This window comes from Tigriopus californicus, chromosome 5 (assembly GCF_007210705.1).
Source record: "Tigriopus californicus strain San Diego chromosome 5, Tcal_SD_v2.1, whole genome shotgun sequence".
NCBI classification, from domain to species: domain Eukaryota; kingdom Metazoa; phylum Arthropoda; class Copepoda; order Harpacticoida; family Harpacticidae; genus Tigriopus; species Tigriopus californicus.
The window spans coordinates 12,478,828-12,491,074 of record NC_081444.1 but is presented as its reverse complement, the minus strand read 5'-3'; the positions used below and the strand labels follow the sequence as shown (position 1 = coordinate 12,491,074).

The 12,247-nt window shown below is 38.7% G+C and overlaps 1 protein-coding gene and 1 long non-coding RNA gene across 3 annotated transcripts; one reads left to right on the top strand and one right to left on the bottom strand.

Annotated features, from left to right (window-relative positions):
- The first annotated feature begins 5,325 nt into the window (after positions 1-5,325).
- Positions 5,326-10,521, top strand: LOC131881121 (uncharacterized). Of its 2 annotated transcripts, none has more exons than XR_009373333.1 (4): positions 5,326-5,487; positions 9,430-9,857; positions 9,930-10,259; positions 10,336-10,521. It is a non-coding gene; the product is annotated as an uncharacterized LOC131881121 (long non-coding RNA). The 2 variants fall into 2 exon arrangements; XR_009373332.1 differs by having other exon boundaries at positions 5,326-5,835.
- LOC131881120 (procathepsin L-like) lies at positions 9,406-10,618 on the bottom strand. Its single transcript, XM_059227892.1, has 4 exons — positions 10,516-10,618; positions 10,120-10,451; positions 9,700-10,057; positions 9,406-9,631 (listed from the first exon to the last, which is right to left on the bottom strand). Exons 1-4 carry the CDS (start codon positions 10,616-10,618, stop codon positions 9,426-9,428), a joined length of 999 nt encoding a protein of 332 aa, XP_059083875.1. The 3' UTR covers positions 9,406-9,425.
- Positions 10,619-12,247: the final 1,629 nt, after the last annotated feature.

Here is a 12,247-nt window from a genome sequence, read left to right as displayed (position 1 = left end):
TTTGGTACTAGTAGAGTACATGAAATAGAAATACCAATCTTTTGTTTTTATGCTAGTATACTTATAATGGGGTTTCAAAAAAGTAATTGATTTTCTTGTTGAGCAAAAATTCGAAAAGATTGGCAAGAACTGGGTCAAAACTGTGCTTCCTTCTTTCGTGTGCAGTGCTACTCTTGAAAGTACTAATTCTCAAACTTCTTTGATTTCCATCCGACCCAAAGCTCAATGGCAAAGGTAGGGACATAATTGTCCTGGTTTAACTATATGTATCTCATCCATATTTGCAGATACAGACTCATTTCAAATATGTCATATTGGGCTTTTTCCTTTGAAATTAACATGGAGAAATACTCGTACGTATATTCATAACCAATTCAAAAAACAAAATTGACTCAACCATCCAACCTTCATTTTACACATTGATGTCCCATTAAAGCGACGATAAGAATAAATCTATCTTGGCATCAGGACAACATTCAATGTGTCTCTTTTAAATTTGTCCAGATCTCTCGACACGTACTGTAAGCGTCCACTTAACAGACAGCTGCGTCCATCGATTTGGTAGATCCTGGACTAAAGAGATTGAAACCTGGATATCCTGAACAACCATATCCTACCCAATGAAAACACGTTTATGTCCAACTATTATTCTCAAAACCCCGGACAAGACAGGCTCTATTCTGACTGATCCTTCCCCTCAACCTCATCCTTTCGTGTTTGGACTTTTTAAGTTATAAATCCAGCCTAAATATGGACTGACAAAACTCCCCCTCACTCTCATCAGATCATGGTATCCACATTAAAGTCTTTAAGCCATAATTATTAAACATCACTAACGACCTGAAAACCCTGTTTCCCCTCACACAGCACTCACGCAGTAATGAGTCACCAACATAGAGCCAAATACTGCACGAGTCCTCCCTCTTGTCTCGGTGATGTTATTCCCGTTGTTGGTGCGAGTCTTATCTGATTGGAAAAATCGGATTGGGGTCGATTTGCACCACGATGCAACGAGCCAATTTTCCGACAAACGACCAAACCGAAAGACGAGGGCTGTGACCAACGGCAGATGAGAAGTCGGAAGTTCGATCAAACGAGGGATGAAATGAAGGGTGGCTGAGAGATCCTCGCTGTTGATCAGTAAGGGTCGAGATTCGAGAACGGATCGACTGAACGGGTTGTTGCATCAAGAATATCGGCAAGAGAGATTGGGAAGTTTCATGGGATGGGATTGTCCTCGTACTTAGAGTACTGAATTATGATTATGATGATAGAGTCGGGGCGAAGTGAGACACAAATAAGATATAGGGTTGTGATGTAATCACGTCAGATTTCTTCTGAAACCTGGACGGTCTGGAGTAGACCATTAGAGCTTCGTTGGGAATAGATCCTACCTGGTAACATGACAGCAATCAATGTTTCTCTTTCTGATTTGTTCAGATCTCTCGATACGGAAATTTCATGTTTCCATTTGCTTGCTTTTAGTAATTGTCAGGATAAGTAAGGATTGATAAGATGGTAGCGCTTAAGCCCGATTTGAACATCTTTCTTGAGTGTAATTCTAGAAGAACCATATACTTCATTGCAATAAAGTTCATCCACAAACTCTAAGTCGTGGGTGGATCAAAAATTGTATCAATGAAAAGATAAACCAGAATTAATTGAGATTTTTCATTTCATTTGGTCAAGGGATAATAGTCTCTCGACCCCAAAAAAACACAAGCTGGAGAAAACGATCCACTTGAAGGCAGTATTAGATTTCTCCTGACGAGTCAAAAAGTTGACTTTCTGTTGTTGTTTTTCAATGTTTTTCCCTGGTTTTTATACCGATACAGAGGAACGAATTCGTTACCAGTCAGACTTGATAAGAAATTGGTCACACAATGTGTTTGAATTTGCCGCTCCAGGACAACTCTCTAACCAAAGGCTGGTCTGGGATTGTTGATTAGAATTTCGTTTAAAATTAAACAAAGGATCATCTATCAAATAGACTCGTTGAGGAGAGCACGGTGACAGGTTATAAAGGATGTTGCTCGATTTTATACGAAGAAGGACTTCAAGCAAGACCTTCACTACACTTTTATCTGATGGGTTGATATTGCATTCGATTTCACACGTTTATTGTTTGAACAACTCAAGCACTCCCAAAGGTGCATAAAGAGTATCTATCAAATAGACTCGTTGAGGAGAACACGGTGACAGGTTATAAAGGATGTTGCTCGGTTTTATACGAAGAAGGACTTCAAGCAAGACCTTCACTACACTTTTATCTGATGGGTAGATATTGCATTCGATTTCACATGTTTATTGTTTGAACAACTCAAGCACTCCCAAAGGTGCATAAAGGGTATATACCTTGGCATAGGTTAAGGGATCCAAAACCCTTCGACAGACACACCAATTCCTCATCATCGTAATCCGAACCAATGGTTTCCTCAAGTGTGGGAGTCTCCTATGTGACTTTGTTCGTGGCTCTGCCCCTACGTAACGGGAATCCTTTTCGAGATCATCGTGTAAATCAATGAAAACGGAGACTTGCCGTATCTAAGAAGCCCACATATTCCAATGATAAATTGCATCTTGTTGGTACTGGCTAGAGGGCCAGTACTGGCCCATTCTGCTACTCGGTCGATGTGATGGATCTTCTATCAAAAACGCTGTATTTTATTCGTCTCCAATAGCATAAGTGGTTCATGCCTGCGAGAGTTCTTGTAAACCCTCTTTGTACTTTTTCAATCTTGTTCAAGAAGTTTGAGAAGTAGCGTTCTGTGACAATTACGTGATATACAAGATTAGCTATAATGCACCTTTTAAAACATTGTATAATCCCTCCCCGTCAGTTACTTGGCGTGATATTCAACGAGTTTGACTCATTGGATTTAGGAAGCAATAAACAAGTGTTCCCCTCAAAATATGTCAAATACAATGCAGGCAGATCGTTCGTTTCGATCGGGCTTTTCATATTCATCTACTACATCTAGTATTCTACGTAAAAGAAACGTTAGGTCCACGAAATGGAATGTTTTTCATAGCAGAACATTCCTTTCTGCGTTAAGGAGCAAAACTCAGATTCACAAACAAAAAGCGCAGCTTCTTCTTTCCCTTACTAAGAGTGAAAAGACTATTAGTCATTTCTAAGGGGAACAAGTGTTTAGAACACTTGTGTCGTTTATTTGAAGTGAAACTTTCACCGTTCACGTACCTCTTTAGAGAGTTAATGTAATATGTCGATCCAGGGACATATTTTGGAATTCGTCATTAAGATTTTTATATACGTATCCAAACATATTGGTCGGTCAGTTCAGCTCAGAATGATTACCTTTGATATGCGTAACTTGGTGTTCTCAAATTAAGGCTGCGTTTTTGTCAAGATTTCCTCATGGGGATAACTTCTTGAAATGTTTCAATTCATCATTAATCACGTTCGGGTTGTCAAAGCCAGTTTTATGGGCTATATTTCTGTCTCAAACAAAGCAGAATTAAGGAAAATGTTTAGATCTTAAGCTTTAATGAACACGAGCCTTGTTAATCATGTGCCGTTATCATTTCAGGAAAACTCCATTCCGATACTACAGGATTGTATTTATTTGCATTTCAGTGATTTAGCAATAACACTTTCGTTTGGATATGCAAGCTGATTTTGTTTGCTGAATCATCTAAACACACTTTTGGACATTGTAAATATGTGCCTCACAAGCGTGAGTGATTTTTGTTATTTTAAACGGGTTTCTTTTCTAAACAGTAGTCATTTTGAAAAACGTTTTCGGACATTTCTTTTTTAGATATGGTAAGATTCATTGAAGTCGTTCAGCGCATGTAAAAAACAAAGCTCAGTATTTACAAAAAAGTGGACATAGAATACAACGTGTATTTTTGTTTGAAGGCATGCGTTGACTGGATCATACATTGTTGCATTTCTGAGAGGGACAATAAGAAAATGAGTTTCTTTTGTGGCTGCTAACTACGTTTTGGATATTATGTTGCATGTTTAGTGTGAACAAGGTTCTAATGACCGATTTGATTTTTTCAAACGACAGACTCTTTTGACCACTAAATTTCGAGATTTAGTCACACCTCAATATTTGGGAAAAAATCGATTTCCTATAACTGTCGGTTCCCACTATTTGTTGATCTGGTGTACCACTTCCGCGTTTTTAGATCTCATGGAACAAACCAACAAGAATTTTCAAAATGAAACGTGGGGAATCAATTTTGACCTTTTCCCTTCGTGCATTATTGGAAACATAATTCTTTTTTTTTGAAAACCAGTTTCATGGGTAGAATCTTGACTTTCCACAACCGAAAAGATTCCAAGCACCACTGTTAGAAATTTCATTTCACGCCTATCTGTTGTTGAGAACCTGTTATCACCATATAAAACTCCGTATTCAATGTTCTTCACTCTTCTGCGTGAAGTATTCGTTGTTCAAAAAGTCCACATGATGAACCCCTTTTGCCTTTTTATGACCTCTCGTATGAAGAGAATCTCGGGTAAGCCCCCGTAGATCTTCGTTTCAACTTGTTAGCGTGAAAAGACAACCTTGTCAAAGGTATTTTGACCATATCGGCTTCCTTCAAACCTCAGTTTTGTCAACTTCGTGAAAAAAAAGCAACAGACATTGAATAAATATCTTCTATTCCAGACCCTTGTGGGCATCTAAGCAAGAAAATCAGGAGAATCATCCGAATTCCAATATAAGATAGCCTAGAAAATCTTCAAGGGGTAATTAACGTGTTTGTAACCTGTCCTTGACTTTGATCAATTTCAGTGTGGTCAGGGGAGAGTTTTGCCCTCAAACAGATTCAAACAACTTGTTAACCAAGACTCAAATATTGCTCAAAAGACAACCGAAAATGTGATTTCCCATATGAAATCAAATTCACTTAGAAGTCCATCCGGAGAGTTCTATTGAAAAGGAACGAACAAATGTACATGTTTAACAAAGATGGTGTATTTCACAATGCACAAAAGTTCTTCACACAATTATGGATCAAAAAGTGTTGTCAAAAGCGCCAATCCCACGCAGTCGTTTGAACGCACGTACCCTGACATGATAAGCACTCGTAAATAGTTCAACGGGAAATGGCTCAGTTAATGACCGATACTACGAGCGGCATGGATCTTGACCAAAACAAGTCTCCACTCACAATATCGGTCACAAAGCGAGACAGATCCCACAACAATGGATGGTGATGGTCCAGGTGAAGAGTAGCGATAACTGGATGCTTGCTTCCGATACCTCTGGATTTTTTCGAATGAATTGATTTCCTTCCTCCTCGATGGCTTCAAATCTGACTAGAGAGGGTGGGTGGTTGGTTCAACCCAAAGGGACAAGCTCTCAAGTGTTTCAAACAAGAGCGGAGTCCACCCTTCAAGTTCAGTTGTCGTTTAACGAGTGGGAATTTTATAGGATGTTTTAAAAGAGGACGACGATGGTTTACCAGGTCGGACCTGGTTAGTTCGGCCAGTGCTTTGGAGAGTGAAAGGTAGGTAGCCACCTAAGCGGTACTTAGGGCTCGGATCATGGCCAGTTTCTATTTGTTGATCGTGGGCGTGAATATGGTGATTGAAAGCAACCAACCTGGCTGAGGCGTAGAGGTTAGATAATGAGCTCTATGGTGTCAGGGAAGCATGGACCATCTCTTGACTACGTGGTTTTATCTCGGAGAGGAATGGAGTGATGGTTCCGTCTACGCTGACTCAGCGGATTCTTATTTACCAACGTAAACTAGACACGTGTGTTTGAGGAATACGTCATAAGCTTTGATATGGGAGAAAGATCATTGGTTGATCATTGATTGCGCATTTTGACCAATTTCCTTATCACTTGTCAGGTATGCTTGGTCCACTTAAATTCTTCCGCGGGCTTTTTTGACCCCTGTAGTCCTTTATAAACGAACCTAAAAGGTGAAAGGAAAGAATCATATATTTGTTATCTAATTTTCACAATTCTATGATTACTTGCAAGTTCTTTCATTTTGACGTAAACAACTTGAACAAATCGGAAAACAACTGCAAAAGCTTCAAACATTGAACATGTAAGTCAAGTTTATTTTCCGGTTTTGTTTATCTGAAATTGGTCATTTTGATTGACTGTACACAGAAATATGCAAAAGGTAAAAAATGATCTGTAAAAGAGCCAATAACCATTCCTATGGGGTAATCTCGCCTTTTGGTAACGGTATTAGTTGACAGATTTTTTAATGGGATGGCTGTGATAGAATCTGAACATCAAATCATGGATTGTGAAGTGACATTTTGAGCAACTTCCATTGTATTTGAATTTGCCACTCAATTCATAAACTATTTCATAAATTTACCGTCGTAGCAAGTCAACAAGCCTAATTGTCGTAAGTTAGATAACTTAGCTTTACGAATGGTTTAAAAACTCGATATATGTTCTACCGCGACCTTGATGCGAAACTAAACAATGGTACTTGCAAACAAGCTACTCAGTCCCTCTTTAATAAATGGGCCTCAGCATTGGGAAGAAAATCGGTTAGTGCAACCCTCTCGAACTTTTGCTGGACTTGCAAATAACATTTTTGGCTGAAGTCTATCAATGAGACTGGTTTGAGAAATTTGGTGATTCTCGTATTTTCCTTTTTTATTCGGAGGATGCCCTCTATTTGGTCTAGGCGAGGACAAATAAACATAGAAACAAGAGTATATGCTCTAAGATGCCAGGCTTGATCAAGATGATTTTGCGGAAAACTTCTAGCACTTCAACTCAAAGAACTATTTCTGCAAGGATAACATTTCCAATACTCATGGCATGCCAATAGGAATAAACAAGGAGAGTTGTACTGTTTGCTTAAATGCGTATCAACTCTTGAACTCTTTTGCGATTATCATTTCCCGTCAGATTATGAAAATGTGCTTTTTTAAATATGAGTAAATGATTTCTAAAATTATATTTTTGGTGAACCTACTTTTCCCTGATGTCAAGAACTAATAGCTCATATAGCAGGAAAATACTTAATTCTACATATCTCCTAAAAAGACGGATAGGAGTTTCCATTTTAACCAATCTTTAAAAAAATATTGAACTACACACCAGGGACCAATTGACAATTTGAGCTGAATAATATGACATTCGCATTCATTAATAGCTAGCAAGCACGTTTCAAGGAATCGTTGAACATGCTGTAAGCCTGGTTTAAGTAAAAACCTCTCAAAAACTTGAATAGCTAATTCTTTGGAATTTGGAGTATTTGCCATTTCATATCAACCTTGAGATATCTCAAGATTATCTATTGCATCTCATGAGCATAAATGCATTCTAAAATAGCGTTAATCCAACAACTCAAAACATCAAAAGTTACTCGTTACTCATTCCTTTTTTCGACCTCCAAAGCGGTTATATCTTCATTTCCCGCATATCAACTGAAGGAATCCTCCCACTTTTAGGGCAATCTTCCTTTCAGCAAGGAGAAACAATCTCTTGTAGGCAAGGTTGATGTTGTTGCAAGTAACTTTAAGCCACAAGTCTCTTTGTATATTTGATAGATTTTATCTTTGTGCAGATGTGTATTTGTGTATTTCCCTTTTCTACATTGGGTACATTTTGTACTATTAAGTTGTTAGATCGACCGACAGAACAAATCGTGTCTTGGCTAAGAGCTTCTACACATACTACTTTCTGTCTTGCTCGGCAATTTCGCAATAGGTTGAAAAATGCTTGTCGAAACCTCGACGACGTCACTTTCCATGCTTTTTCGCTCATTTTTCGGCATGACCCAAGACCCTACCACTAACTATGAACGTTTTGTGGATTTCCTTACCTCTACGGGGAATGCAACCCCCGGCAATGAAAATGATACATGATGTTCTTGGTTATGATGACTGGCCTTAAATTGATTAGATCGAGTTGATAGATTTAACTAGAGATGCTCTAGGCTAGAGGTTGAGCATACGTCATCAAGTCCGACCAATCTGATTGACTGCCAATTGTAAACGAACATGGGTTTTGTTTGGAAATCTACCCAACAGGAAGTCAGTTGCTTCCACAAAGAGTTCAAATGTTTGTATTGCATAAAAAGGTAAAGCCTTGAATAGTTTCTGACAAATTTGATACGCCATGGGTTTAAACAACTTATTCCACAGAATTGGAGTGTGATTTTTCACTAGAATTGCATTTCTGTGGTGATTCTCAATAAAATGTAGCTGTGACACTGATCTCTTGCTTGCTGCTAGTATCAAATTGGACTAAAATCCTTCAAAAGAGAGAGTACAACCATATTGAGCAAATTACATTGTAGAGTATATTGGGACTTGTTTCTTGAGGGACCCAGGAAGTTCACATGAGTTAATATTAATCTTAATAATCTAGTGAGATATTTTAGCAATTTAATCTTATGAGAAAATTGTTTAAGAAAGGATTTTTAAACGAATCAAAGATATCAGAAGCAATCTAACATGAACCTGATGCTTGTCATGATAGTAGTCTTTCTTATTCAGTGCACCATTTCAAGATAAGTTCTTCTTATGGCTTACTTTTTTGAATTGAAGCCACTTACCAAACCTCGCGCGTCTCTGCATCCAGGGTCCCCAGATCTAGCTAACTCGTGTGAACTTTGCGCAGATAAGCATTTTTGGTCAATAAATCTTCCAAGTCTGACTTAAATCCTGCCAACAAATCAATGTGTGTGTGCGTGTGGGGGGGGGGTTGTTTTGACTAGCCTAGATTGTGGATGACTAAATAGCTTTTTGAACCTGTGCAACCTCTACAATTACCTTAAAACCTGGTAGACGGCAAAGCTCATGGAGACGTTTGAAAATGCATAGTAAAAGGTACCTCCTTTAAATAATGTAAAGTCGCAATCTTCTCGGTTTGCCCCAAAACAATAGCTATCCCATTCGCCCATTGTTCCTACTTGCCTTTTTTTGGCAAAATCTTAAGCCGATTCGGAAAACGAAACTAGAATCCCAATACTTTACACACAAAAAGAGCAAATATAAAAATACTTGCCTTTTTAGCCCATATCCCTTCACCGTGAGAAATATCTGAGATAATGCACCCACAATAACCAGGTTTTGTCTTTAGAAACATGCCTGGTTTAGGGTATTAATTTGGGGGTCCAAATAGCAAGCCAACATTTTCTAGGGCTCTTAATTTTAAAGATTTTGAAATAGTGAAATGTCTTGAAACCTTTGGTCATTAGTTCAAAATTTGGCAAGATCAGTTTCATGTTGTCATTTTTACATTATACAGGCTGATTTGGTTCCGTTAGAGACCGTGCCATAAGAGGTGTGATGAGATGAGAAAAGACGGCTTTATCCACAATCCAGCTAGTAACAAATCATGCTATCATTGCACGAAGCTTAAATAGTTTTTACTTGAATGCGTTTTTGGTGGAAATAAATAAAATAAAAGAGCAAATTAGAAACGATGAATATATGGAGCTTGAGTTATTTCCTCATTTCAGACAAGAGGAAATGAGGCATCTGTAGCAATTCCACATTGATTATCCTTATTCCGGGACATCTTTATGAACCCAGCATCACCCCAAGTGGTCCCCCACGAGTTCTTGACCAACCAAAAATGAGATTCTCCCTCAGATCCATAACCAATAGCCAAAACACCATGATCAAGGGCATATGGATTGCAAGAGGGCTCGTCATACACACCTGAAGCCAAATGTAAAGTCTTGAAAATTAGCTTTTTCATTTTCAGAACAAGTTTTCAAAAGACATACCATGAGAATAGAACTGGAAGGATTCCATAGCTGCATTGATGGCCACGGAGACTGGACCAACAGTAGCCACAGCCTCCATGAGTTTTCGTTCATCGCCTTGAGGAATATCAACGTACCCAATGTCCGTGGCGCCCTTGCCTCTGGCATAATAACGACAAGTATTGGTCACGCCTTCATATGGATAGGCCATCTCAGTATCGATGCCGTCATTTTTCTTGATGTATTTGAAGGCAAGATCCATAAGACCGCCATCACAGCCGTGATTTCCCTCCAACTCCGAACAATCGATCAAGTTTTGCTCTGAAAGTCCCACCAGGTTGCCCTTCTGGCGGAAATGCTGACCCTCCAGCGATCCAGTCTTGACACGATGAGAAAGAAAATAAAGGAGTGATACCAGGAGGTCACAAAATCTGAACTTACAGCCGAGAATGCCCAACAAGACCCACATTGGCCTTGATCCTTGACGGGTGTAACAGTACCCATGGTTCTCCAATCGACTTCGGTGGGCAGGTCAACATTGGCGGGCGAGATAAAAGTGGCTCCCACTGAGGATTTTTTACGTAAGTCCATTCGGTAGCCATTCATCAGCTTGATAAACTCATCATGGAGGAGATCTCCATACTTATTTATTTTCAGAAAGTAGCTGTGTTGTCCTAGATGGGCTCGATGATTGTGTTGGGTCACTTTGGCCTTGTTCTCCATGAAAACCTTCATGCGGAATTTTTCCTCGGTCGGACTTGAATAGTTCTGAGCTGGAAGAAAGAAGAAATCTTGAAGCACTTCTTGAAGCAAAACATGACCTGTTTGTCTGATTACCATGGGTACATTTCCAAGCCTCCCATTCCTCAACAACGATCCTTAAAGACGACAAAGCACCAAATAAACCCACCAACAAAGTCAAAGTAAATAGAACTTTCATATTCCAATTGTTAAGTCATGGACTAAAAGTGCATTGCTCAATGATCGGCTGCGAACTGTCGGGAATAATTGAGAAATGGAGCTAGGTGTATACCTTTGCTTATTGACCAAATTCCTTACGGCCAATCCAACAGGGAAACCAATTGAAGTACACAAATGGTGGTGTTTTCGTTCTGCTCGATGGCAATATCAACAAATCACACCGGACTGCACCTATTGAAAGCTACCCTCATTCATAGATCGAGTCCAAGAACCTCTGTTCATCGGACAAAGTGCTACTGGAGGCAGGGCGTTTTTTCATAGCGTTGTTTTTGGTGTCCCAAAATGCGTAATGTTTATGTAAATCGTCGACGACTTCAAGTTCAAGGGCGCTCTTCGAGAGCTGGATGGCGCCACAATATTTTGCTCCCTGCTTTAGTTCCCTTGATGCGACTATTTGATTGGCAACTTGGCAATTTCTTTGGGCCATAATTTCAATCATATGATTTCCATTGCATTTCCAAGTAATTGTAATTACATTAATAGTAAGTAATAACATTTGAATTCATAACAATTCAAATTATAATGCATTACAATTTAGCATGTACCTACATTTGTACTTGCGATAGTCAAATACAACAAACTAGAATCACATGAGATATTCATTCGATTCAAATTTTGGTGAATCTACGTACGTATATCGAAGATTTGTTTATTTAGATATCGTTTACTGTTAGCTCCAAAGCCATCTACTTTCTCTTTTTAGGTTTATTTGGTCAATGATATAATAAAGTGGCAAAGCTTTTGTAAAGAAATGGTCGCTAAATTGACCCGACATCGGAAAAGGAAAGTTTTCAAGTGCAATCTAATTTCAATTTGTAGCTGAATGTTTCATTTTAGCCAATGAGCGAACCTGACGATGCAGAAGGAAACGCCAAAAATATCCCTGCAAGGGTGAAGGGTACTTGGTAGCATCACCTGAAACTATATGCTGTGTCGTATTTATTTTTTAACTTTGCTATCAAATCAATAGAGACTCCGAAAATAGTGAAGTTTTAGAGGCGGAGCATTCACATTATTTCTTCTCTAAAAAGGTAATAAATTAAAAGGCTCAAAAGAATAATTATGAAGCAGATCATTTAGAACAAATTCAAATACATTCACCATAATTTTTGCAAATTTAAAACATCATCGCACATTCCAAAACCGGATCATGGACTGTTTGGTCAGTATTGGGCGGCTGGGACTACTTTAGGCCGCTACTTGCTTTACTTTTTTTCACAGCCTGAATCATGAATGTTGTGAACATTTTTGAATCAAAACAGGGGCGCTTTGGTGCACTCATAAGTTTTAAAATGTATAATTTACTTAAACAATTATGCGCTTCAAGTTGAATGGAGTAGTCTCTAGAATTGTGTTGAGCTTTGCCGCTCAAGACAGAACCAGTGGTTAAGTTGATTTAACAACTTCAAGCATGCAATGAAGGGATTTGGCTTGCGGGCAAGGAATTGATATTTTTTAATAAAATGTTTGCCTAGGTGTCCATGTTTTGATTCAAAACTATGGCATTCATGATTCAGGCACTGGTAATGCTAGAGCATTCAGGGTTCAAGTACCAAAAAGCAAAAAAAAAACTAATAACGGCCCATGA